This window comes from Aulonocara stuartgranti, assembly GCF_965226115.1.
Source record: "Aulonocara stuartgranti genome assembly, chromosome: 20".
Classification (NCBI taxonomy): Eukaryota; Metazoa; Chordata; class Actinopteri; order Cichliformes; family Cichlidae; genus Aulonocara; species Aulonocara stuartgranti.
Window position 1 is genome coordinate 26,254,757 of NC_138956.1, and position 26,560 is coordinate 26,281,316.

Genomic DNA, 26,560 nt, shown 5'->3' on the forward strand with positions numbered 1-26,560 from the left:
CTGAGAGAGAGAGGGCCTTGAAAATAAGACGACACCCGTGGTTGAATTTAGGGAAAGACAAAGCAGACCATTCATCTCATAGACAGATCACCGCATCAGCAAAGTGCGTGCCTGGCTGTAAATTTTTAAATGTGTACAGCAAAGGGGTTTTGAATATGTGGCATGATTTTGGAATTATTTGAATGTTTAATAAGTGAACATATTAAATCACAAGTAACGTAAGGCTTAGGTGAAATGGCAGTTGATGATCTTGTGGTCAACAGAGAAAAGTCATACATTCTGTGCAAGAAAGACACATTCAGCAGCTCAGCAAAGGATAACTGTCAGCAGCAGTGCCAGAGCTGCAGAGCCGGATACTGATGTTCATGAAGTTAGAACCTAACTGAGGAAAAAAAATTTTTTTTAATTTTTTTTTGATAAAACTTTAATTTTTTTTTTTACTTAATTTTTAAAATGTCAAAAAAATGTAGAATTTTCCCTCCAAAATTAATATATATGGTAAATGGCCTGTATTTATATAGCGCTTTACTAGTCCCTAAGGACCCCAAAGCGCTTTACATATCCATTCACACACACATTCACACACTGGTGATGGCAAGCTACATTGTAGCCACAGCCACCCTGGGGCGCACTGACAGAGGCGAGGCTGCCGGACACTGGCGCCACCGGGCCCTCTGACCACCACCAGTAGGCAACGGGTGAAGTGTCTTGCCCAAGGACACAACGACCGAGACTGTCCAAGCCGGGGCTCGAACCGGCAACCTTCCGATTACAAGGCGAACTCCCAACTCTTGAGCCACAATCGCCCTGTATATATAACATATTTATTTATATCTCATAAATAAACAGGCTATTCTGAAACAAAACCAAAAAAACTGACCCTACACTTGCCACTTAATGCTTTTGCTCATTAAGGAAAGTATGCTTAGTAAGCTTTTAGCAGAGTCCAAATCATATTTGTTCTTGGTTATGAGATTAGAACGTTAGTCCAGGACAAAAGCTCAGCAGGTTAAATTCACTTGATCTTTTATGCGACCGTTTGTAACAGGTCACTTCGGGATAGGCATTAAATTGCAAACTGAATTTTCAAGTTCCTGTACAAGGTCTTAGTCCTGTGCCTGTGTGTGTGTGTCCGTGTGTGTTAGTGAGGCTTAGCTGATGGCAAAAATGTCAGAGGGTTAAGCTGCGCACCCCCATCCCTCCACCCCACCTGCCTTCCTGTGCGTCTCTTTCCCTTTTTACTGCTATCTCCCCATCAGTCCATGTTGTTATGCGCAGCGTAGCGGTGTCCCGCGGGGCCTGAGATTGCCACGGACATGATGTGATTCCGCGTCTCCTTTTAGCTGTAATATGCTGCACTACAGGCCTCTGATGAACTTGCCTCATAAGGCATGTTGTCCTCTACACTCTCCTCTTTCTTTCTCTGATTGCCATCTATTTCTGTCAAACACAGATAATGCGTGCTTCAATGACTGATCTTCAAATGGCATTATTGATTGATTTGGAGGTGGGAAGTAAAGAGGACAGACTGTTTAGTTACAAGTCGGTGCTGTGGAGGTGATTTAAGTGAAAATATGTCATATCACTCGATGGGCATTGGTGGCCTGTAACTGATGTGTTGATTTATTGGGAAAGAGCAGTGCTGCACACTCGCTCATTCACAAAGACCCACACACTTACGCAGCAACCCTCATATCTCAGAACTCCATTGTTGCCGTTGATTAATAATCACTTAGTTGAATTTGTCCTAATGTGATGACAGAGGTTGAAAGCTGTGCTCAGGATCATACAAGGGGCATATCAGCCTTGTCTGGCTGCATTTACAAAAATTGCATGAATGCTGGCTTTATTAATCAAGTGTGAAGAGGGAACAGTGGGGTTTGGGGGAGTCTTTATGTGATAAATTCAATAAGCTTGGGGACAGAAGAGACAGTGGCCAACGTGGGAATTGGAGGGAAAAGAAAATTTAACTCACCTGTCTAGCATTGTAGACAGTTTCGGTTTTACATACTGAGGTTTTGAGATATCCATCTCTGAAAAGGTTATTGGTGCTGCTCAAAGTTACCAAAATACAAAAGCGTTCAACAGCAAGCTGTCAATCAGCGAGTCGTCGTCAGTTTTCATCGTGACTATTTTCAACTGAAGTTGACAGTCATGCCAACCAAAAAAAGTCTCTTTGCGTAGTTTTTGGAAACAAAATGGCCAAATCTGAAACTTATTTTAAGAGAAAAACGATGAGATAAAAAACTTTGTTGAGGTAACACAATGTTTTTTTTAAAACACCAGCCAAACTATAAATAGCGAAAAAAGGTGGAAATGATTGTCATCTATGAATAAAACACTGCATACTGTCACGTGTTGTTACGTTTGGCTTTTACTGTTACGTGTGTGTGTGTAAAAATAGTTTGTGGGATGTTGACAGATTTTCCAGATGTTACAGCTTTACTGATAAGTTTTTAATGTCGAATTACCTGCTAAAACTCTGATACTATTCCTGATTGTAACTATATAGTTACATAAGTAAATTTAACCAAGCAGTCTTGTTAGTGATATCTTAGTTTTTTGTTGTTTTATTATTGTTTATTTCTTATTTGAGCTATTACTAAATTATTACTATCATTCTATCACAAAGTGTTGCCCACAGTGGCTATGGCATCAAAATAACATTCATTGTACAGTCTGTATCTGTATCTATCTAATATAAAGCGCTTTGAGGCGACTGTTGCCGTGATTTAACGCTATCAATAAAATTGAATTGAAAATACAGCAATAGTTTAAAATGAATCTTAATATCTATGTAACCGAAGATGAAAATACACCCGAAGAAGCTGAAATTGTGTCTTCATTCACTACACTGTGGTGTTAGTTTGTTCTTTAATGTCAGGATTGTGTTATTTAATTTCAATATTGTTTACCCAAAGTGAGTTTCTTCTTCTTCGCTGCAGCTTTTGCTCACTTTCATTAAGTAAGCTGCATGAGAACTCATAAAATAATAACTCTGGTGAAACTGTTGGGTGTGCAGTTCAGTGACTGCATGTTTTTCTGAAGTACTGATATTTGTTACTACTCTGTCAATAATTGTACCTGAAGAGGAATCATTATAATGTATTGCCATATTAATAGTTCATTCTACCCCACTAATGGTAAGAGTGTCCTTTTTAACTTATAGTCTATTTTTGGATAATTTACTGAAATAAAGAATATGTTTATGATATTACAGTATTTTAATTTATGAGGTTATTTATGGTAACATTAATGTCTTTTCTCATTTACACACTCATTCTTAGTACTGATGTGATATTGGATATTATTATGCTTAAGTTTTAGAATAATAGTTTATGCAGTGGGGATGTAGGCAGAGAGTGATTTTCCTCTTTGTTTTGTAGTGTTCTGTTTTTCCCCACATTTAGCAAATAGATTCATCAACTTTAGTTAGTGGCGGGCATCAAATCAAAGATAGTGATGTGATTGATGGAAACAAAAAGGTTAATTTCTCTCCTTGGTGAAATACTGTGGTTGTGATGTGTAATCTGTCCAGTTTGATAATGCATAAACATGACAATGTGTGTTACGGTGAGCGTTAATTAACATCTTCATTATACAGTATGTTTTTTATGCTTAATGGAGACCAATGGCAGAGAAGTTGGTGCTGCATTGTCAAAATAATTTAATCAGTAAAATACAAAATAGATTTATTTTTACATAATATTTTTACTTCCATGTTCTGCATTGTGTTTACGCACGTGATGCTCCAAAAATGTCTCTTTCGCAAAGCTTGCCAAATCAGAAACTAAGTAATGTAAGTAACCTTATGTAAGTCGTTATAAGAGAGCCATTCTAGGATACAAGAAGAAGAAGAGCAGCTGCACAGATTTCTTTAATTTTGGATGACTGCAGGGAATCACTGTTGAAATGCTGAGGCGAACCTTAATATACTTAATATATACTCAGACTCCCCAAAGCCGTCCAGCTTGTGCTTTGTGCAACATTTGGCGCTGTTGGTATTGAAGTCATTTCTATTCAGCTCTTCTGCTCTTTCAGTGAACCCTTCATAGGGCACTCATTGAAATACTTGGAAATGTAAAATTTCGACCCTCGTGTGTTATTGGAGGATATGATGTGAGTTAAAATTGTTTTTATTTATTTATTTTTTCTTACTTTTGTAAGCTGGGCGATACAGCCTTAAAATTGAATCACAATATTTAAATGAAATTTGCTTTAATATTTCTGACGATATAGAAAAATAATTACTGAACAACATTTTATTAATGCTTGCAGCTTACAGACTACAGCAAGTGTAAGCAAGTGTGCTACCACCAATGATGACACACTATGTAATTCAAAGAGTGAACGTACGAGATGTCTGCAGCAGTATTACAGTGACACAGCATTGTATTCAGTGATAAAGCACAAATCAACTTAAACAGAAAAGTAGCCTAGGTCATGTTTTCTTTGTAAATTGCTGCTCGACACATTAGTTTAACACTAACTTAACCTTGTAACACTTCAGAAGCTGCAGAAGATTGTCAGATAATACAGTTGAGATATATTTTCTACCTTGGATGTTCCATCTTACTTACGCTGAGCTGTTTAACCAGCTGGCTACAGTTATGCTTTTCCACCATGTAATCATATCATATGGACTGCAACTAGTGAGCACAGCTAGTGGCATGTAATATCGCGATGTGACACTTTTATATCACATAAAAATGTACATGATGTTATCGCAGACAATATGATATGGCACAGCCCCCCTTTTTTAATATTTTTATGCTGCAAATCAAGGTCAATTATATGATTTCTCACACATTTAAGGCAAAATAATTATTATTTAGGAATATTTATCTTTACTGATACTCGCACTTGTCAGAAATATAGCACACAGTGCAGTCCTGTCCAGTCATAGGGAACTGTTTCATAGCACTTGGTGAAACTGCTGTAATGTGGCAGCTCTTTAAGCTCTTTCATAAACATCGAATTAAGCATGTGTATAAATCCAAATACAGCTTGAACTATTCTCTGGCATGGTAGTTGATAGTCTGGCACAGCAACATCCTCTTTTTTCCATAAAAGGGAAGATCACAGTTGCAAAAGAAGATTTTTTTTTAAATCAGTATTGATATCCCACTTTGAAGTGAAACTGTAACAGTAAAGTGCAGATCCACTGAAAACAAAATACGTTGACATATAAATCGTAAATATATAACATTAAGTGGTACCACTTAATTTTTTTCCTACACAAAATTTCATCAAAACTATATAAATCCCAATATTGGATTACTAAATCAATTTTAGCTGCACCAAGTCTCACAGCATAAATATACACTAGTATATGCAATATAAGTACGTATAATAAAAACTGCTATAAGGTCATAAAACTTAAGAACGCACACATATTTGACTGTTTGAAAATGTCTATGGGTGAAGTAAACTTCTTACTGTATCACTGTATATTGTTATACCAACCTTTGGCAACATCCAGTGTACTATTAAGCACTACTGTCCAGAGTTATGTGTTATGGCTTACTGAATGCATCTGGTGTATGTCTAAAAATGAACTGGGTGTAAGAATAATAAAAGGCAAAAAAAATAAATAAAAACACATTTTGAGTTTAAAATACTCCGGGCTCATGTTTGTTCAGATCTTTGCTTTTTAACTGGGAGAAAGCCATGTGGTTCTACAACCTCACAGAGAAGCATGGGGAGGCTAATTTTGATGTTAGCATACATGGTTCCCTGCCTAATGAGGGGTTAAAGCTAGCCTTCACAGGAAGCTGACCCAACAAATCTTGACTACTGAAAGTTATTAAAATTGTATAACAACCCATGATGCAATCCACAATTTAAAGAGAAATATAAATGTCATCTTAGAGATGCAAGTGAGCCAGGTTATGTTTATTTTGAAACTTTACAAAAAAGCCCACTTTTGATGTAGTGCTGCAATCTAAGAGAGGTCGGTTCATAGTAAAAAAAACATTGCTCATAAAGTAGCTTGTTGATAATGATTTTTTTAAATATCTAATTAAAGGGATAATGACTAAAAATGCTTGTAGTTATTCATTTGCAGAAACGAGTCTGATAAATTTCCTCTGCTGGTCTCTAAAACAGATTTCCACGCACCTGAAAAACTTGCTGATGTTTTTTTTTTCATCAGTCTATTTTAAGCAACTAAAAGTGGAATCTATAATTAGCTTTAGTTAAGCAGAGATTGCAAAATCACAAGGCTGCACAAGCTTGCCAGACCCCATTTGCACGTTAGAGGGTTAAATAGTGTGACGATTTGACTTTTTATTTGCAAAGTGATTGTGCAATCCAAATACTGGCATTTGTAACACAGAAATTGTTTTATGTTCTCTGTGTGTGTGTTTGTGTGTGTATGTGAGTCTCAGAGACACACAGAGGAAACCTTCCACCCTGTGGTTGTGCTGCACCGCTGCATCCTGCTTGCTGCTCTCTCAGTTCTGCTGCTTGCATCCGCACCTCAGTGTGTCTTTGTAACAATCCCTTTGACCTCTTTACTCATTATCATCAGTACCATTACCATCAGTATTAGCTACTGCACCTTTCATCATCATTGCTGACATCTATATTATAATCACCAGCAGCGGGCCTCAATAGGGCTATCACCACCATTGTCATCTTTCTCAATATGCTGTTATTATCACTGTCATCATTTTACACGTAATCTTCTGAAATGAAGACAGATGCTGGAATAAACATTCTTGCACCCTAACTGTGTGTCACTGTTGAGCATGCTGCAGGGGCGTTGCGCGTCGTGCAGGAACTGCCTCTCCTCCTCCTTCTGAGGCTTGTTCACCACTTGTGAGCTTCGCGTACTGTTAAGTATGCTGCTAGACATGTGCTCCCGTCTTGCATTGTGTTCGCTGGCAGTTCAGAAACACACCCGTCGTATGTGTTTCTCCTCTGAATATTTCAGAAGGGGGCTGACAAAATGCAGGCAGAAACAGACCGCTGATGACCTCCTTCTCATCGACTCCTTTTTCTCCCTCTCTGCGCCCCCCTCCATACTCCCGCGTAGATCGCACATTCTCTAAGGCTTCCACGGCAACGGCATTTCTCTGCTGTCCTCATCCTCCTAGTCTCATCACTCTCTTTTCTCTCTTCCCTCCCCCACTGTTTATTGCACCCTTCCCTCCTCGTTCCTCCTTCGCGTTTGAAGTGCGCTCCCCTCTTTCCCAGTCTTCCCCCCATTTTCTTGCATATCTTCCACCATTCTCCCCTTTCATCTCCACTCATTTGCTCCCGTGTCTGACCACCTCTCTCTTACCATTTGCCTTCATTCATTTTCTGCCTCATTCCCCCCCCCCCCCCCTCTCCACTGTGATGTACTCTGCCTCCCTGTCTGTCTATTCCATAAAGGGCTGTCTGAGGCCTCTGCTCTGCTAATTCATTCGCTGTGCATCGCCTCACATATCTGCAGGGTTATGCAGACAGACAGATAGAGAAAGAGAGAGAGGAAAGCAGATCTAGAGAGAGAGAGAGAGACAGATGAGAAAAAAGAGGACATGGAAAAGATGTAGTTTTATCTCCAAGAAACAGGAAGCCAGAGCCAGATCCTGTGGTGGTATGTTCCAGAATCACTCTCTCACACACATTATGTACAGCTGTATACAGCCTGCCATGACCTCTTTCTGTGCACTGTACGCTTTGTCACTTGGATGCAATCCTTAACCGCATGGATGCCATTGTCTGTGTTTCTAGAAGAATGCAAAGCATATAGTGTGTTCGTGTGCCTTATTCCTAATAACTTGGGCTGATAAGTTAGTAATTCCGAGTATATTTGGACTATATTCAGTTCAGGTTTTAGAGATAGATGAAGCAGCCTTTTGCAAAATTAAGCTTAGATGTTCACTTAACGAACTTAAGATATGAGTAGACATTAGTTCGTGTTAAATATTGACACTGATAACTTAACACTGCAGACTAACTAGATAACCATAGCTGACGTCTAGGGTTAGCTTGCAACAATGTGGCCCGTTAAAGCTGAAAGACGTAAATTAACACAAGGTATAAATACTCTGTTCAAGTGAAGACACAATATACTTAAAAATAAAGCCCAATCGATATACGAGTTTTGAAACTGATACCAGTGCAGATATTTGGACTTGGATCTCATATATTGGCTGATGTATGTATGTGTGTATGTGTGTATATGTGTATGTAGTATAGAAATAATCTTACTTTGGTCCATCTAGCTCTGCTCGGATCAGTTGGCTGTTGCCTTTGTGGACACACTATGCAACCACAACACTCATAACATGGTTGAAATGTGTTTGTCTCATTTTGTCTTCTTTGCAGTACCAGTATATTGGCAAAGAGCTACTAATAGTCAGCCTCTAGTAAAAAAAAAAATGCAAAAAGCAATAATAATAATATCAACATAAAAACATTATACTGGTATGTGTATGTTAACTGTACTGATCATATGGTACTGGTAAAGTTAGTGTTGGCACTAAATATCATTAAAAAGCATCTAGCATTTTTCATTAAGTAAGACATTCGTCAAAAGTGTGAGTCTCTTTTTGAAAGCTAGGCTGTCCTGTAGTAACTGAAATGTAAGGTTCATTTATATTAAAAATAACTTAACTGGGCAAAACACTAAAATATTCTGCTTGGAATAAAACCAATACTGCAGCTTAGTGCACTAAAAGCTAAAGATCATTAGCGTAATTAAATAGTTAGCTAATTAAATATCAGTATCCTTAATAGAGCATACAGAAAGTAGGTTATATCAGCTTGCTGCAATTTCACTGATCATTTTCCTCGATTGTCACTTTGGCTGAACCTAAATATACCGCACTAGGAAACAGACAGGGTAAAAGCACTGAAATATCTGACTCATCTCACCGTGATGTTTGTGTCTCCCCGACACCTCTCTCTGTACTGTTCAGTAAAGTTTATGAATGCAGTCCATCTATAAAAATATATTCACAGAAATGCAATTGGAGGAAGAATTAACTTTTCCTTTACTACATACTGTACTCCATACCACTTTCAAATAGAAGTACCATACTCCCACAAATGCACAGGTATAAAATAAATTCAGCCTAGTTTGTAAAATACTCAATTTATTATAAAAATTGGTCATTACTGCAACCTTGTTGATGTACTATACTTAATAATATGCTGATATTAACACATTTTAACCTGATAGTAGGCAGCACATTTTGGAAAACGAATCTCATTTAAGGCTTATGTAAATCAAATTGAGTGTGTTTGTGAAGTAAATTATATAAAAAGACCTGAAGTGAAAATCCTACCTTGTATGTCGTACACTTCATTATTAAAACTGAAACATTTTGCTCGTCAGTGTTTGAGCCACTTGTGATATGAGAAAAAGAATTCTGCAGGCAAATGGAGTGTAGCAGCAGCGAGCCTGGTCCTTCCGTCAGTGAGGCCACACTCTTGGGAGCTCAGTTGGTTTTTCCTGTTAAACTAACTGCAAGAATCTCTCTGGTTAGTCAAATGAATGTTACGGTATCATTTGATCTTTTTTTAACAGCAAAAAGAAAGAATGTGATGAAACAAATTTTGGCGTGCTCGTAGCCGCTGCTTTGTAAGGTGTTCTATTTTCTGTGCATTATTCGACTGAGTCAAAAATAGAAACTGATATGTCAGAATGAGACAGTGACAAAGAGCCAGAGGCAAATCAGGAGCACACACACAAACACACACGCACATTTTTTCACCTTGTTCTAGGCAGCATTTTGCTTTCTTATCTCTCATGTCACTCATATGTTGTATCGCGTGCTTTATCCTTCTCCTCTATCTTTGCAGGTTTTCCTTAGCAGACGGTGTGAGCGGAAGAGTTTAAGCTTGAGTAAGGAAGTGAGCAAAACGGAGTGGGTGTCATGGAAAGACAAGGGGGCTCTCAAGACAACCTTACCTACCAAAACCTGCTTCTACTGGGAGCCATTGCAGCAGCGTCTGCTTTCGTGGTCACCATCCTGATCGTCCTTGTCTGCGTCGGCTGCCAAAGGTATGATTTGTGGTCACGTGACATTGAAATGTGGTATAAGTAGGCCGTGGAATAAAATGATGAACGGCCAGTTTTATGATCTTTGCAGCTTCTTGCTTTAGTGCCTTCCCAAATTACTCTCACTATCCCCTCTTTCTTTTATGTGTCTCCGCTTCTTCTGAACTCTTCTCCTCCTTCCTTTCTTTTCACTTCTACATCCTTCCTCTCCATCTCATTTATCCCCTGCTTTGAGCAGAGTGGCGCTAATGAATGTTAATGGCTGCGAGTGTCGGATCAGATGAAATGATGTTTACAGGACACTGACGAGACAGGCCAGAGTCAGAGCAGGATCACGTCATCCCTCTCCAGCAAACTACTCAGCAGGCAAAAGCAATGGGACACCCCACGGTTTACAAAGGATTAGACTCTGAGCCAGGCAGGAGCAATGGAACAGCCTATGACTTTTTTGCCGAGCCCTCAGAGACCAATCAGAGGCACTGCAGTTTTGTTGCTATGGTATACAAAGACAAGCATGTGGAGAGAACCTCGTTTGTTTTATGAAAACATAACTGCAGTAGTGTTAAATTGTAAAGAAGATGTAAGCTTCTGATTTTTAAGATGTAAGGTTCTTTTAAATTCCAAAGATTGCAGTGGATCTGACTTTATGCCTTCACGTCATTTTTACCTTAAACCCTTCTGCTGTGCCATGTTATTATGAAAAGCTCCAAGGGGAGCTCTCTTCTCGTGGTTTCCTTGGGCAATGATGGCCATATGTTTGAACAAAAGATTTCCAGCTTACTAGAGGAGATAATATCTAGCTCCAGTGACATGGATCTGCCACAACTTCCCGTGGCACCTTTTATATTCAGATTTATTTTAAGCGACTTGCATAATAAGAAGGTGCAGTGTATGGTTTCTGCACCTGTTTGCAGCGCTCTGTTTTGCAGCACAGCAGTAAGAGCTCAGATCTCAGAGGTGGGGGTAGAACTGTTGTCACATTTGCACCTGCACCTAGGAGCTCTTGTCTTCTCGTCACACTCTCAGCCATATCAACTGTTTCCTATAGATACAGCCTCCGGGGATCCACAGTGCACTCCATACATTTGCTTCACGAGGTTAATGCTAGAGGAAAGTAACATGAAATTGCAAAGAGAATCGGCACAAAGCAAACAACATATTAATAATTGTGAGCTTGCCTGCTCTTATCTTGAAAAACAAATTGCAGTGAAGGTCATTCTCCACTTTGGCAAAAAAGCCTGAGTCACGCTCGTTCAATGTTTTACTGGGCTCTTGTTATCAACCGAGGACTTTTATGCCCTAACCAGAGTTGGATGCTGATAGTATCTATCTGCTCTGAGTGTGTGTATATTCTCTTTCTGTCCACTGGCTTCTGTTGACCTTCTTCACTTTGATTTTGTGTCAGGAAAAGCAAAAGCAAGCACCCTCCGGCCGGTGAGAAAGGGACATCTGTAAATATGGTGAGACATCTTTTCATTATTCTATCTTTTCCTCCCTTCTTCGTTTCCTCTCTCCACTTCTCTATCTGCCACTGCTCTTTTTCCTCCAAGCTAAGTACAGATGCACATGCATACGTTTGCATGTTTTACGTCTGTATTAACAAGTCCATGTGTGCACGACAGCAGGGTACCCTTCGCCACCCAAAACTCAACTCCATGAGTAAATCTGACACCAGGCTCCATGAGATCAATCGCTTTCCCTGCAATGGAAACTGTAAGTGGTGGCTAACAGCTCTTAAGTGACAATAAATGATATACTACAATAAGCCGTTACACTGTTTCAGCCATGACACAACCATCTCCTTACGCTTCTCCCTCATCTTTCTCTTTTGCGCAGCTGTTAGTAAGAGCCGTCCAGCTAGTATGGACCTCCTGCTTCTCCACAGTCGCCGCTCCCAGACGGATCTGAGGCCCTCCCACGGCCGACAGCTCCCCCAGATCCCCACCAGTCCACAGAGATCTGGCCAGGGGGGAGAAGGGGAAACGGGAGGGGAAGGGGGAGGCGGAGGAGGAGGAGGCGAAGCAAGAGATCACACCTACACTGAGGTGGGCCTACGCAATAACCCCACCCCTACCCACTACCTGGATGATGGCCTATATGAAAGCGTAGGTGTCCGGGAAGGCCCAAAAGTACCCTCTGCCCCACCAACCACATCAGCCAACGCTCCAGCTATAGCCAGGGCTCCTCAAAGCCCCTCTACTCATGCCAGCGGAGCTCGGAGTGGAAACGGGCACGCAAACGTACGTACATGCATTTTAAATAGCTGTAAATATAAAGCAACTTGCTCACGAGCAATCATGCATTCATGTACATTTCTCCGAAAAACATCTGGGGAGGTACATGCACTAAGCAGTTTAACAGCAGCTATTAGTCACGTGAAATAAAATGTGCCGCACAAGAACCAGTATTACAACTAAAATCGCTGTTTGTTTGCATATAGATGGCTTGCATCATTGCCTTGTTCATGCAACATTAGCTTAGGGTGCTTTGCATGTAATTTTTGTGTGTCTGTGTGTGTTTTTGGATGGTTGACGCTAATAATTTTAGGCAATGCTTACATGTTTTCTCTGTTCCCATTTTATATTTTTTACTCCCAGGGTGGCAGAGGGAATGACACTATTAATGGACCAATGACGGGACGAGGTAATGGAGCAAGTGGGGTCAGTAGGTCACCTCTCTCTTCTGTGAATTCCCTGGCTGTTCAAGATCCATCTTTAGCCGAGTATGCATCTATACGAAAGTTTAGAAAGGTAATTACATTGATTTGTTTTTATCAGTGTTTTAAGCTGGTATCTTTTAAAATTAAAGAGGTGGCGTTTCCCTCATTAAAGCTATGAGTAGGGAACTATTCTAAGTCAGTTTAGTATAAGGAGTAAATCTTTAATCATTTACCTGCATTCACTTTAAAACTTCCAGCAAGCCCAACCTGAGGTAATAAAAGGACACAGATTCAGCTGTACATTCATGTATCTTGTTACCTACTGTGACTAATGGAAACTTTTTTTTTTTATGTATTTACGGTGGGTACTAGATGATAGGTGATGTTTTTGTCATGTCACATGATGTTGTCTCTACAGAAGTATGTGTTTGCGTGACACTAATCAGTCAGGAAAAAGGGTAGCAGATTGTTAGTGATATGATCAGTGGTGGTTAAAGTATCGCACCGTAGTAATGTTAAGTAGTGGAGGTTGTGCAAGTAAGAAAACACACTAACTAAAAATTGGTGTAATTCATTGAATAAAGACGTTCGCTTTCAATCTTTTACACTGCTTTTTAAAATCGTCTATTATATTAAAAACTTTTATTAAAACTGCATATAATGTTTTCAATGATGATTCAAAACCTCAAGGCTGACAAGATGAACAGGAAGGAAAACAACGGCGCCGACAGCCAGTCAGACAGCCAATCGAGCGTGAGTGATTCACCCTCTGCTGGTCCTCCTCCACTACATCGCAGTCAAGAGTTTCCACGGAAACAACTGGAGCCATTTCACCTTCACTCCTTCCCAAAGGTAGAGAAATTATTGAATCAGAATGCTCTATGCGACCCATCATAACGCCCAACTATCCACCCACTTTTCCAAACTGTAAGGCTGTCTGATTACCACCAGGGGGCACTGTCCACAAACAAACAGCTTTCTAAAATCAGATTGAAGATTAGTATTCTTGGATTGCTAAAAAATTTTGAAACAACAGCAGAAGTGGTCACGTTCACCACATCACTGACCTCAATAAGTTCTGTTTTTATTGTTTTGTATCCTATCTTAATTGTATTTGTTTTATTAAAATTGTTGCATGTGCCAGTTGGGATGTATTCATAAACACCTATGAGCATGGGGATGGCTATTACTGTGTTTTTAAGGAGATTTATTTAAGGGTGTTTAAAAAATGCATGTGCATGTGTGACTCTTTCCCTCCTTTGCACTTTGCTGTGCAGCGCAGTAATATTGAGTAAAGGGTGGAAAGATAGATTATGTAAGAGTTTGGCAGGCTACCCAGCTTTGTGTGTATGTGTGTGTGTATGTATATATATTTAATATATATATATGTCCTGTTGAATCTATCAGCAAGTCTGTCTAGAAACGGCTAACAGGTAGCCAGCAGCCAGAGTGGGAATAAATATTGTTCACATATTGAAGCCATTTACTCTGCCCAGGCCTCTATTACTCACTCTGACTGAGGAACAGGAGGAACATATAAAAGTTTAATCATCCTTGATCACATGTGTACACACCACTACATGATTTCTAATTGGTTTTTCATCACCAGTAGTTACTGCGTCCATTTTAGTGTTAGTTTCCCACGCGTCTTCTGTTTCTTAGCATGGAAACAAATAGAATGGCATTGTTCACATAATTTGATCGAATCTATGCAACTGTGAATTCAGTTGTAGGAATTGAAGTTTAAGAAGGTCCTGTAATTTTGTAAAACAGAGATTTTTCTTAGCTGTTTTCCCTAAACTCTTGCTAAAATTGCCTCCTCCTCCATTTAACTCTTACAGGCAGAGTTAAATGGAGGTTGTGTTTTCGGAGGCATTGTCTGTGTGTCAGTGGGTCTGCCTGTCTGTCAGCAGGATGTCTTTGACTGAAGGGATTTGCATAAAAGCTTGTGGAAGAGTTGGCCACACAACAAGGAGAAACTGATTAACTCACTCCAGATAGAATCCATTGCTTGGCACTAGTTTACACCTCTAAAGCATTTTTCAAAAATAACTATACAGCTTATTTTGAAATAGAATTGTTTTTCAAAAGCCTGCTATTTGTTACATGTTGTGATATGTACTTTTTGCAGCGCTTAAAGATTGTAAATGCAATATTTGCCTGAGCTCTTACTTTGATTTTCCTAACAGGAAGCAGTGTTCATGGGCAATGGGGAACAGTACATCTGGAAGCCTCCAGAGGACAACGACATCATCACCTTGCACCCACCTCCACATCACCCACCTGGGGAGAATGAACAGGGACACCCATCGCCTCCAACTGCAAAGGAGGTAGTATCTGTGTCTGTGTATGTGGTGGGAGCTGAGGGAGGGACTACTAAAAAGTAAGGGCTACAAGAAGATGGATAGATAGACAGGTTTCTGATTACTGCTGTGTTTACCGAAGGGGGCGCCCATCTCATATGGCATGCCGTCATAGTACTGCTGCCCTGTGACCTGCCTGTCATACAAGGTTTCTGCTTACAGGCAAAGGTTGCGTGACATGGATCCAACACCCTGCTTGCGTGAACCCTGACCCTAATCTCCAGCCCCTCCCCCCACTCATCTATCTGCCTTGAAAGTATGAGCAGACAGATCAGACATGAGTATTGCTTGCCCTGAAATAATTAATAATCTCTTCACATTCATGGAGATGCTTGTTATATGCTAGATTTTGGTTGGGTTTTTTTCGCTTCATCAATCCAAGACCATGACCTCGACTGGGTCAGCATATGTCTGGTGGGGGAAGGAGGAAACCTGCGCTTTGCCAGTCATGTCAGATACTCCACCGCATGCGTTTCTGCAGAGCAACGCCACCCCCACTTTTCCACTCTCGGTCCCCTGTCTCATCTTTTCTCTCTGCTGGATACAGAATGAAGTGAGAGAATTGCAAGTTGTGTAGGAAATTCTGTTATGCCCGAGGGGCTGGGGGAGTCAGTCCAGCTAGATGGACAGACCCCTGTCTATAATTAGTCTGTGTTTAACACAACTTCTCTTTTTCCATTCCATTCACCAATCTTTTCTATCATCTTCAACAGGCCAGGGATAGTTTCTGTGCAGTAATAGTTTCTTAATTTTGACAACAAAATAAAACTTTCTTGCATTAAGGATGAGGAAAAAAGGATGAACTAAAATAAAGTATGGTTGTATCCATATTGTCTATCTGTAGGCATGTTCAGAACAGTAGAGCAGCAGTCCTGACAAGTTTAAAGCTACTGCTAAGTTTCTTGTCTACGCCTGTGTTGAGCCACACAATGCTGTTGAATGCTGTATGTGGAGACGAAGAGGTTACGTCTCAACTGTTTGGCTTCACTTTAACTCCTCTTTTTGCAAATCAGACTGATACACAGAGCAGCTGGCCTTGAATGCATCCTGCTATCTCTTTTTCTTTTTTTTGTCTTTTACAGACTTTTCTCTCTTTTTAGCGGCTGTTTTTCTGTTTTCAGTTGCCCTAACATGCCGATATACTTTGTATCCTCTAGAGTTTGTCAGTTACAATCGTCGAAAGGTGTTGGATTTCCACTCCCGACTAAATCTCCTCCTCTTTTCTGGCGCTCTCTTCTTCTGCTCCACTCCATTTGTGGCTATTAGGAGGCGCTGCCTTCCCCAACCAATCGCATTGCATGAAACATGTCTTACCAGATGAATATCAACTGCTAGAAGACTGTTTGGAAACTTGCGCCATATCTGCTATTCATAAAGTTGATCACACACAGATGCATCATGCATATGGCTGTTTCCACTGCAAATCAGCAAATGCAGAAAATAAATTTGTGACTTAGCGAAGCCTCGGTCTAAGCAGAGTGTTCAAGCAATGCCAGAAACATAACAAAAAGGAGTACTGGGTGAGGAAGGAGAAAAGAAAACATACAATGTGCAGGCTTCCTCAACAGCTGCAGATACGAAGCCCAGTTTTGAAATCCCCATCATCTTGTGACTTCCTTCCTCTGCAGCAGAGCTGCAAATTCTGTGTGCACACGTGTGCATACGCTTGCACATACACACACACAGGCACACACACACACACACACCACATTGGCTGCACACACTTACACCATACGCTAGGGTCTTTGTTTATCCAAAAAGGTCACAAAAGAGAGATTTGTGGGGGGAGGGAGTGTGCATCGCTTGAAATCTCTCAGAGATAGAACCAACAAACAGAGGAGAGAGAGAAAGATTTACAGACAGTGAAAGTGATTTACACTTAAAGTGTATTTCAAAGGGACGGTAAATATGTAAGACATATAAATGCAAGGTGAGCACACGCACAAAGAGCACTGTCTCTGTGTTCTCAGGTTTCAGTTGTTTGGGAGTGCACAAAAACAAGACTAATCTTGCTCCGCGTGTAAGCGTGTACATGTCTTTGTGTGTGTGTTTGTGTGTGGGGGTGGACACAAGAGTTTGCATAGCCAGTGTTTCTCAGGGCCAGTAGATCAGAGCTGCTGGCCTGGGTGTGAACATGGAAGGTAAACAAGACCATGTCCCACAATCCTCTGCTCTTATGCTTCTATTGTGGGGAATTCTGATAAACCAGTGTCGTGACCTCTGGTATTTCTGTGTCAAAATTGCATAAGACCTCACACATGGCCTTAAGTGGCAAATTCTAGATGTCCGATTTTCTCATTCGGACATCTGCATATGCAGTATGAGCTCACTCATACTGCATATGCACGCACATGCAGAGCACGAAAAAAAAAATGCACATAAGCAAATAAGACGAGAACAAAGTCCATTAATGAGCACAAAGCTTTTTTATTTTTTTTACATTTTTTTTTTGCAAGTTGGCTGTGATCCAGCTCTTTCACACTATACTTCTGTTGCCAAAGCAGTCGTGGTGAAACTTTAACAGGTTCGTCCACTGCACAGTTAATGCTGCCTCTCGGCCTAGAACTTAACGGACTGATAACATAGTTTACTCTTTCTTATCCTGCCCTGTAAAAAAAAAAAGAAAAAAAATAGGTCAGGTCACAGCACAGAGCTCTGTCAACACATACACAAACTGTTGCATATGTACACAGTCCAGGCTCGGACAATTATTATTTGTCTGAGCCTGTAGTATATACAAAACGACTTATTCACAAATTATACCTTTATATCTGGAATGCATACAGAAGTGGACAAAAACGGGTAATTACAAAAATATTGGAGCTACATATAGATAACTCAGGAACTGGGAAAGAGGTGACTATTTAAATGCCAGTGCAAGTGTGGTTACGGACTTTCACCAACACATAGCTTCTATTTAAGGAGCTGTCATCAGTGGACTACAGGATAGAGTTGTAGTGCAGCGTTATTAACTAACAACATCTTCCTTCTCCTACTGTGTGTGTTCTCAGATTGCAGACACCTACTCTATCGTATGTAAAACCCAGAAAAAGAAACCTCCTATGGAACACAATGGAGCCAAGACCCTCCCACGATCCTTTGGTGGAGATAGAGGAAACATGGGTTCTCGGGGCCGAGGTAGGGGAGTCCAGAGCCAAGCACGTTCGCAGGAGGAACCCTGCTACGAGCCTGTAGGAGACAGGTCCTGGTCTTCCCCAGTGGCTGAGTCAGACCCTGCATACGCGACTATCGACCCACACCGGAAACGTGAGCAAGGGGGAACCAATAACAGCACAGCTGGGGGTAGTGCCACTCTGAAGAGAAAGAAGCAGCAGCAGCAGCAGCAGCAGGCAACACCAGCAGCACCTCAGGCCTCAGGACCAAGCACCCTTCCTACTAGAGGCCTGCCTGGTGGGGAAAACTTCTATGAGACCATCAGTGATGTGAAACAAGGGGGCAACAGCACTACCACCATCTTTACTTTCAATGATGGCATGGAGATGTATGTCACAGGCCTGTAGCTGACTGACAGGCAAAAGGGCCCAGAACCCACTGGTATAGAGTCTGGAGATTTTCCTGTTTACAGAACAACAGGTTGCTGTACATAGACACAAGGCCCTCTATAGTAAAACAACATGAGGATCCATTTTGTGTTGAAATCAGGTACAAACAGGGTCTTTATCCAGGTTCAGACTTCCTTTGATTGGTCTGTACTTAAGAACCAGCCTAAGCCTAGTCCAGCCCAAATATGGACTAAAATCATTTGAAAAAAACAAACAAACAAACAAATAAAACTGGGATAGAGATCTTCAATCTGCTGTGTCACTCACCATAGTCACCTGTTTGTGCAACATTTTCCATAATATCTTTATTTTTATATGAAAACTCTTTAAAGCATATGTGGTGTAACTCACAACCTCAGAAGAACACACTTATATATATATATTATACTCTGTCCTGAGTATGATAAAATATAATATAAAGAAATGTGCATGCATTGTGCAACTAAAAACAGTAGCAGTGAAACTGGCTATATTGTACAAGGAATGTGAGGCACACTGTAACGTATTGTCCACAGTATACACACACAAACACACATGTACACGCCTCCTCTTAAGCACATGGATGTCACAGAGATTTGCGGTGCTATCTCTCCCTAAAATAAACACTCGAAACAGGTTTTCATTGTGCGCCGACCTGCTGCCTGGAAGACGCGATTGAGGTGTTGTGTCCAAATACTGGCTTATGATTTGTAGACCTGTTTAAATGTGAAGGATGTTGTCCTCAGAAATGATCCAACCCAAGCTTTTTAGCAGTTTTTGGTAATAGCCCACTTAATAATCACGACGCATATGTTTGGCTCGATAGTGTAACCTCCACTTGAATGAAGAGATTAGCTAAAAATCCACCTAAATTTGACATCTGTAGCTAGAGGCATGTTGACACACCCCAACACACACACACACACACACATGCACACATATTTGGCAGTGATGCAGGGAAAAGTGATCAGGTCAGGGGTATTGAATGGCTTGTGCAAGAATCTCCCAAGAGTGATATGGATGATAGATTTCACAATGCAAGACTTTTACAGTATTATTGTGAATACAGAGAGAAAAATATTTTCAAAAAAAAAAAGGAAGTGAAAGAGTGTCCAAAATAATACAGGATGCTTCATCATGCGCAGTTAATGTCATATCTTTTGGGCACTGTAAACATCTGATTTTATGACCATTGTAATTTAGCGCTGGACAGCTGCAGGACTGCTGGGCTTATTTGTGCATTATTGTGCCGTAAAAAGCACAGCTCTGATTCGTTTTCTGGACTTAAGTTAAACCCAGAGCTCCCGGTAGCTTACCAGATTTAAGTCTTGTGGTTGAAATAGCAACAGAAGTCTTGGATTCCAAGGAAAATAAAGAGCTGGGCATAAAAATGACCAGCGAGTGTCTTTTGGAAGTTTGCCCCTCTCCCCACCCATGTCTCCAGCCTCTGTCCTGAGTTTGCTTCCATTATAAACAATGTCTTTCCCATGTAGCTGTGGGGAAACATTGAAGAAAAAAAAGGAACAGAGGGGAAAAAAACAAAATATTTGAGGCTTAATAAATGGGCATAAAGATATGAAGTGAAGAGGGATACAAACTTGCTCGCTGGCTGAGAGTAATAAGATGTATTTGATCTCACTGTGAGACCAAATGCAGAGAGAAGACAGGTTTAGTAAGGTTAGTAAATTAAATTAATAATGTCAGAAAGTATGTAAAAACAAATGCACTCTGTATTTTAATGCACTGTTTATTTTTTCTTACCTACTGACAATTCTATTGGTTGAATAGCTCATACCACTGCCATAAAAACAGTATGTTTATGTTGTTGGTGCAATATTTCCTGCTTGGTCAAAAAAAAGTGCATGCTTTAATATATCGAGATGAAAAATATTGTGGTACATAACTGATCTTGTTTGTTAATCTTTTCTGTTGTACTTTTGTTTTTCTTTTTTGCCATGTGACTCAAAGCAGTTTTTCCAAAGCAACAACTTGGAGGAGCAGAGCAAGAGAGCTAACAGGGAGGAGCCACTGGGAGTTTAGGGTAGAGCTGTGTTTATTCTCTGCTCTGGGGGAGCAAGAAAGTGTCATGTTGAGGGGGTGGGGGGTGAGGGTGCACACGCAGTATAAAGCTGGATGAGGCTCACTGCAAATGGACACAGACCCACAGGACACTCCTCCTCTTTCTCCTCTAGTGTGTGCACAGAGAGCAACATTCAACCATGTGCTTCTCCAGTTTAGGGGAGGAAGCACATTTTGCTTACATTTGGTCAGCTCTTGCATAATGCTCCCTTTTCCAGCTGTGTTCATTCTATAATACAGACCTCTTTTTCCTTAGCTTCACCTTCCTCCCTCGCTGTGCAGGTGAGGTGTTTGATGTGCTATTCTGAGGGACTGGGAGCGAAATGGAAGTTGAGGAAGAGGGCAGAGGCTGTGGGTCACGCCAACCCCAGTCCGATATCAACAATGCACCCTCGGCTCAACTATTATCTAATGTGAGAAATGGCCAACAGCTGAGACGCTTAACAAGCTCCGCTGAAGCTTCCCTTAAACAATGCCGGCTGGAAGCCGCTATCGCACTTAATCCTTTTTCTTTGGCTGTCACCTAATGTGTCACATTTCCTTTATCCCGAGAGGAAAAAAAAAGCACTGATGGATATGTTTGGTTGTTATACACACATCGAGACAGATGTTCATTGCACAAATACAGTATGATGATGTAAATGTGTAAAATACACTGTTGCTGTTCTGATGTTGTTGCAATGTAACATACAGTATACATTTGTTGAAAAAAAAGAGATGGTTGTCACAGACACATTGTACTTTGTGGATGCAAAATCTTTCATGCTTTCCATGCAGATACAGACCCTGTTTCTTAATTGTCTGCTTATATAAATATGGGCCAATACTGCTGTGACAGCTGTAGCCAATGTTGTATGTTCCTAAAGCACAGGTTTTAGTTTCAAAATAATTCATATATTAAAATATAGTGTGACAGTGCAGATACTGTATGCAGAAGATTGTAATGTTTTATATTAACCTTCATAAAACATTAAAGTGAGTTTTTACTTTTCTAATAAAGTGGCACATCAGAAAGTGTTTGTTTTGCCTGTAGTTTCATTGCTTTGTGACAGCTTTCAAACTACACCTGGTTCCTGCTCTGCAGCGGCCTCTCATTTGAAAGTGCAGCTTACAAGAAAATGCTTTTTTGTGTGAGAAATTAAGCAATACAGCAGGAACAGCTGGGAGGTGTACTGTGTCGTTCAATAACAGGAGCTATGCTGAATGAAGAAAGGTTGCTGAAATCTTTTTTTTTCTTTCCGACCACACTCAAAAGGCATTTTATAAAAAGGAAGCAGACACATGGACGACATATAAAAATAGAGGAATATGACCTGAAACCTCTCGTGCAATGCAGTGCAAGTCAAGCTTACGCAGATTTGAATTAATCACCATAAATCTGTACCTTGCTTCTGCAAATGACCTTATTTACTGCAGTGAGTTGCAGTGTTTCATGCTACTGTGTCCGGACGGTGTTAGTTTTCCAAAATGCTAACTTTTGAATTAGCATACATTTCCCCATTAATGCAGGCCAAGTCACTTATAAGGAGAAAGCAGTGTATGCATTTTTTCTATAATAACTCGCCTACAATGAGAAGTTCAGGTGTAATAGTTTGCAACTCGCTAAAGTGCTATTTGAATTGCAAAATTATAAATGCGCAGTTAGCCGCTGAGGCCTGCACGCTGTTTTTCCTGTACTCTCTCGACCTCGCCTCCCTCGCAGACCGGCTCAGCGTCGACAGACACCGGCCGGTAAACTGAGAACACGCCCCTCTCTCTCTTCCACCCACAGTACTTAGCTTCGAAAAAAATGTTATTGACAGAGTGAAACTAGCCAATCACCTGCAGCTTTGCGGTGGACGCGTGCCAGAATGTAATGTTTATATATGCAGAGCACCAATAGGAGTGGAGCAGAGGGGGCGTGGCAGCCGTTTGGAGGAAAGAGGCAAAACAATCTTTTATCCTCCTGACCGGGCGGCTTTTTGGGGCAGCGGCGGCGGCAGTGGTAGAAAACTTTACATGTAGGCTAGGATATAAGTAAAGACACAGACAGTTCCCATCAACTTGCGACAATCCTAATAAATGTATCTGACTCCAGCAATTTGCACTAAAATTTCTAGAAAGCTGGTTTTCTTTCTCCTGCTCGCCTTGTCTGAATATGGAGTCCAAATATATTGTGGAGAAGTCGTCGGTTGGGACAGGAGCTGGCGGTGCGGACTTTAACTGTCGGACCGGCCGCTCGGTGCTCCGCGACACCCGGGTCCCTTCGGTGGAAAAAACCGGTTCCATGTCGGCGTACACAAACGGGGCCGTGCCGTACAAAAACGTAATGGACGGCGGCTTGGCGGCGGAGATTAAAAGCGAGAGGACCCCTCTAAAAGGGAACGGGCTGTCTCTGGGTGGTCGGCTGTTGCACGACGTGGAAAAAGTAAGTGCAGTTGAGATGTTTTACGCGTGTGCGCACGACTCCATTAGCCGGTAAAGTCCCTTCATATACCCGAGTTACCGCTCAAGATAATATCGCCCACGTAATGTTAGCGTGTCTGCAAGCTGTGTGACTTCAAAGTTTTGACATTTTACGCCATTTTCATGTGCTGTTATTACGTTTTAACGGTTGCGACTGTGAGGCTTATACGTCACTACTGTGTCGTTATTTTTAAATAACTTTTAAGCGCCCGTTATTTCAATTCCTGCCCGTTCCTATCATTATTAACTCCATCGTACTGTAACCGCTTTTAATGGCGGCTCACTCTTTGCAAAGTTTACAGAAAAGGGGGCAGGGACGTCAAACTACAAGCCCAACCCCCCTCCCCCATAACTTAAGGGTGAAGCTACAGTTTGGGCTTCCTGGCGACATGGGAAGGCCCGACTATAACTACACATACGCCACGGACTTAACAGTAAAGACACGTGATATATTGTTGTTGTTGTTGTTGTTGTTGTTTGCGTCGGCCTTGTACTTGCATTGTGTGTGCCTGTATTTAATTTGTGAGCCTTTATGCAGACAGCAAATAAATCTCATAATAAATATGCCAGTTACTCACGATATTAAAACCACGACATCAACTTATCAAAATAATCTCCTCACAATGTAACACTGCTGGGAAATACTGGGTCCTGCCATTCATATGAATGCGGCTCTGACACTTGTTGCCGGCTGGAGCATTTTTGCAGACCAAGCACACCCCGTAACAGTATGGGCCCTCCCCGGTTGCAGCAGCCTCTCTTTAGCAGGATAGTGCACCCTGCTACCAAATTCCCAAGATCGCAATCTGATTGTCCCAGCAGAACAAGCCAGAGCCACAGGAGCCCCACCCCACAACCCACAAAACCCAATGGATACTCTGCATCCCAGTGGCAGACACTATAGGACAATCCCAGAGGTCTGGTGTGCGTGGCCATGCCCTTATTTCTGTCACCTCAGATTTAAAAACTTTTTTAAATCTGAAAAAAGCATGTGGAAAGCAGTTCTGGACTGCCAAAGTATATTTGTAACATTTTATAAAGTTAGTGGTTAATCAGTTATATAGATAACACAATGAGGCATATAGTTACTTTTACACTGTACGTGCTAGTTATTTTCATATATTATCATGTAATATTCAATAGAGTTTCCATTTGCATCGCAGAATACACAAAACTGGACACTGGACCTGGCAGTTATGTGTATTTAGCAGATTTACACAGCTACTTTTCTAGATTTGTGTTGTTTTGTAATTTAGGTGGCAGGAACAGAAATGATAACCATATTCTAACCCAGGATTGCTTCTGTTCTGGTTGGTTCAGCAGCGTTCATGTCCAGTGGAGAGGACAATAACCTTGGGTTTATTAAGTGAGAGGAAGGAAAAATTAAAGAAGATGCTATTTAAGGCAAACGGTTACACTAAAAAACACCATACCCTGGCTTGTATATATATATATATATATATATATATATATATATATATATATATATATAATTAGAGAAAAACAGTAATCTTATGCTCAGTTAAATAAGAACTTAATGGTATTGCTAGACTTAATGTTTTTAATCGAGGCCTGATTGTAACAGAGATAAACTCACTGTAATTTTTTCTTGCTGCATTTTCTAGAATGGCCTGTTGGACCAAAAAGACACAGGTTCCACGGGGATCCTGAAAAGGGCAAGCCCCACTCACTGCCTGGGTGTAAACGGGCAGTTGCCAGGTGGCTTTATGCATTTGGACATCAGAAACCCTGGGAAGCAGCCAGACCCGACCAACAACTTCAGAGTAGCGCAAGGGCAGATCCTACCACAGACAGAGAGATATTCCCTCTCATCATCCCACATCCCTGTCCCCAGAAACAGGTATGGAGAGGCTGATGTCATCTATAGTCATGGACACTTGGTGAATCTTTGGTTTTCTTTTCTCTAGTGTTCCTTGTTGCATGAAAGAGAACTTCAAGAAATATAGTTATCTGATGTGTTTCCTACTTTTATCTTTGCATTCATTCACAAGCTTGGGCATATGTGAATAGATTGTAGCTATAGATTTATGCAGCACATTGTAAACAATCAAACCAGATTTTGTGCTCTTATCTCTATTAAGCCCCCATCCCACTACTAGTTTGGCACTGAATATGTGGTGATAAAAGTGTTGCAGGCAGTTTTCATGCACAGCTCTGGACTTCTGTTCCTTGCCAATGCTTCGACATCTGGCTAAAACTGTACAGTGGTTTGGGCATGAATGGTGTGGGGGCGTGCTGGTTAACTGACTGCATGTTTGGTATTTCATCCAGAATGGTTTCGAAACTCGTCTTAAAAGAGCCAAAGCTTTATGAGGGCCAGGATTGCTCAAGCGCTTGACCAAGTGAAAAGGAGACTGCATGAAATAGTGACAGTGCATTTCGCTGATAACTCCACTATCTAGATTTCGGAAAGTTTTTTTTTTTACTACTCGCATGTCTAAATGTATTGATTGCACCTAAGCTCAATGCCATCTTTGTTGACCCTCTCTTGACGGGCTAGTGGATATATCAGCGTGATGTGTTCACTGTATGTCAGGCAGTAAAATGCACCTTTGCTGTGTGTGCGAGTGAGTGTATTTTATTAGATGTTTCATGTGCATTGCAGTTTGCTTTTCCTCCAGTTGTTTCACACTATTTTCACACAGAGACACATGAGTATTCCTGCCCAGAGCCTTCTGTGATTGGTCTTCGTTAAACATACATGCAGAACGTGCACCCTGAGACAAGCCTACTGCACTAAAGTGATTATGTAACAGTTAAAGCGGACTGGGAGAGGCTGTAGGTGGTGCCTAAGAGCATTTTCCTTCTTTTTATACAACTGCTGGGGTTATTGTCCGTGTCCAAAAACTGTTTGCCTGTCAGACTGCACTTTCACGCTGAAATACCTGTTAGCTGTATAAAAACTGAGCACCTTCTTGTTGAATATGTTTATATGCAAATGTCACAATTCTTTAAGAGGTTCTGTATGATAATTTCTGCAAATGTAATAACATTCATCGGTACAAATAGTAAGCAGGCATCGTTTTTGTATGGGTCTGGGGGTTTGCACAGCGCACGTTTACTGTTTTCCGTCCTTCTCTCATCATCACATGAATTTCACGTGCTGCTGGTCATGTATGATGTGAGGGAGTGTCTCCTGGGAACATGCAAGACTGAGCGTGCGTTAAAAACCAGGGTGATAGTGTTAAACAAAGACAAAATGGCTCTTTTTTTCTTTTCTTCTTCTTCTTTTTTTTTTTTTTTTTTTTTTTTTTTTACTGATCTGTTCAGTTTAGAAACATTTATGTTTCTTTTTATCTCCACAAGGCACAAGAACATAGTCTGGGTTGACACTATGCAGTGGCTAAAAGAGGTTGCATAACATTATATAACTGCGCAGTGATATTAGCGAGGCCTCTTTGTTGCTCCATTGACCTTTCGGAGTAACTTCTAGTCTCTACTCTGCTCCAACTGG

At 40.9% G+C, this 26,560-nt stretch overlaps 2 protein-coding genes across 7 annotated transcripts in view; both read left to right on the top strand.

The window, feature by feature from the left end:
- LOC309697968 (uncharacterized protein) overlaps nt 1-21,654 on the top strand; it is a 49,238-nt gene extending 27,584 nt beyond the window's left edge. For 4 of the 5 annotated variants that reach the window (XM_082520234.1, XM_082520231.1, XM_082520233.1 and 1 more), the window contains exons 2-9: nt 9,799-10,000; nt 11,403-11,457; nt 11,620-11,710; nt 11,834-12,237; nt 12,595-12,747; nt 13,347-13,508; nt 14,846-14,986; nt 18,031-21,654. In XM_082520234.1, coding sequence (XP_082376360.1) covers nt 9,873-10,000; nt 11,403-11,457; nt 11,620-11,710; nt 11,834-12,237; nt 12,595-12,747; nt 13,347-13,508; nt 14,846-14,986; nt 18,031-18,540 — 1,644 coding nt within the window. In that variant the 5' untranslated portion in view covers nt 9,799-9,872 and the 3' untranslated portion in view covers nt 18,541-21,654. The remainder of the gene's footprint in view (nt 1-9,798; nt 10,001-11,402; nt 11,458-11,619; nt 11,711-11,833; nt 12,238-12,594; nt 12,748-13,346; nt 13,509-14,845; nt 14,987-18,030) is intronic. The other variant, XM_082520235.1, reaches the window with a different exon arrangement.
- Nucleotides 21,655-22,544: 890 nt separating this feature from the next.
- Nucleotides 22,545-26,560, top strand: part of slc2a4rg (SLC2A4 regulator) — a 41,184-nt gene continuing 37,168 nt past the window's right edge. The window contains exons 1-2 of one of the 2 annotated variants that reach the window (XM_082518889.1): nt 22,545-23,047; nt 24,711-24,946. In XM_082518889.1, the coding sequence (XP_082375015.1) occupies nt 22,778-23,047; nt 24,711-24,946 (506 nt within the window). In that variant the 5' untranslated portion in view covers nt 22,545-22,777. The remainder of the gene's footprint in view (nt 23,048-24,710; nt 24,947-26,560) is intronic. The other variant, XM_082518890.1, reaches the window with a different exon arrangement.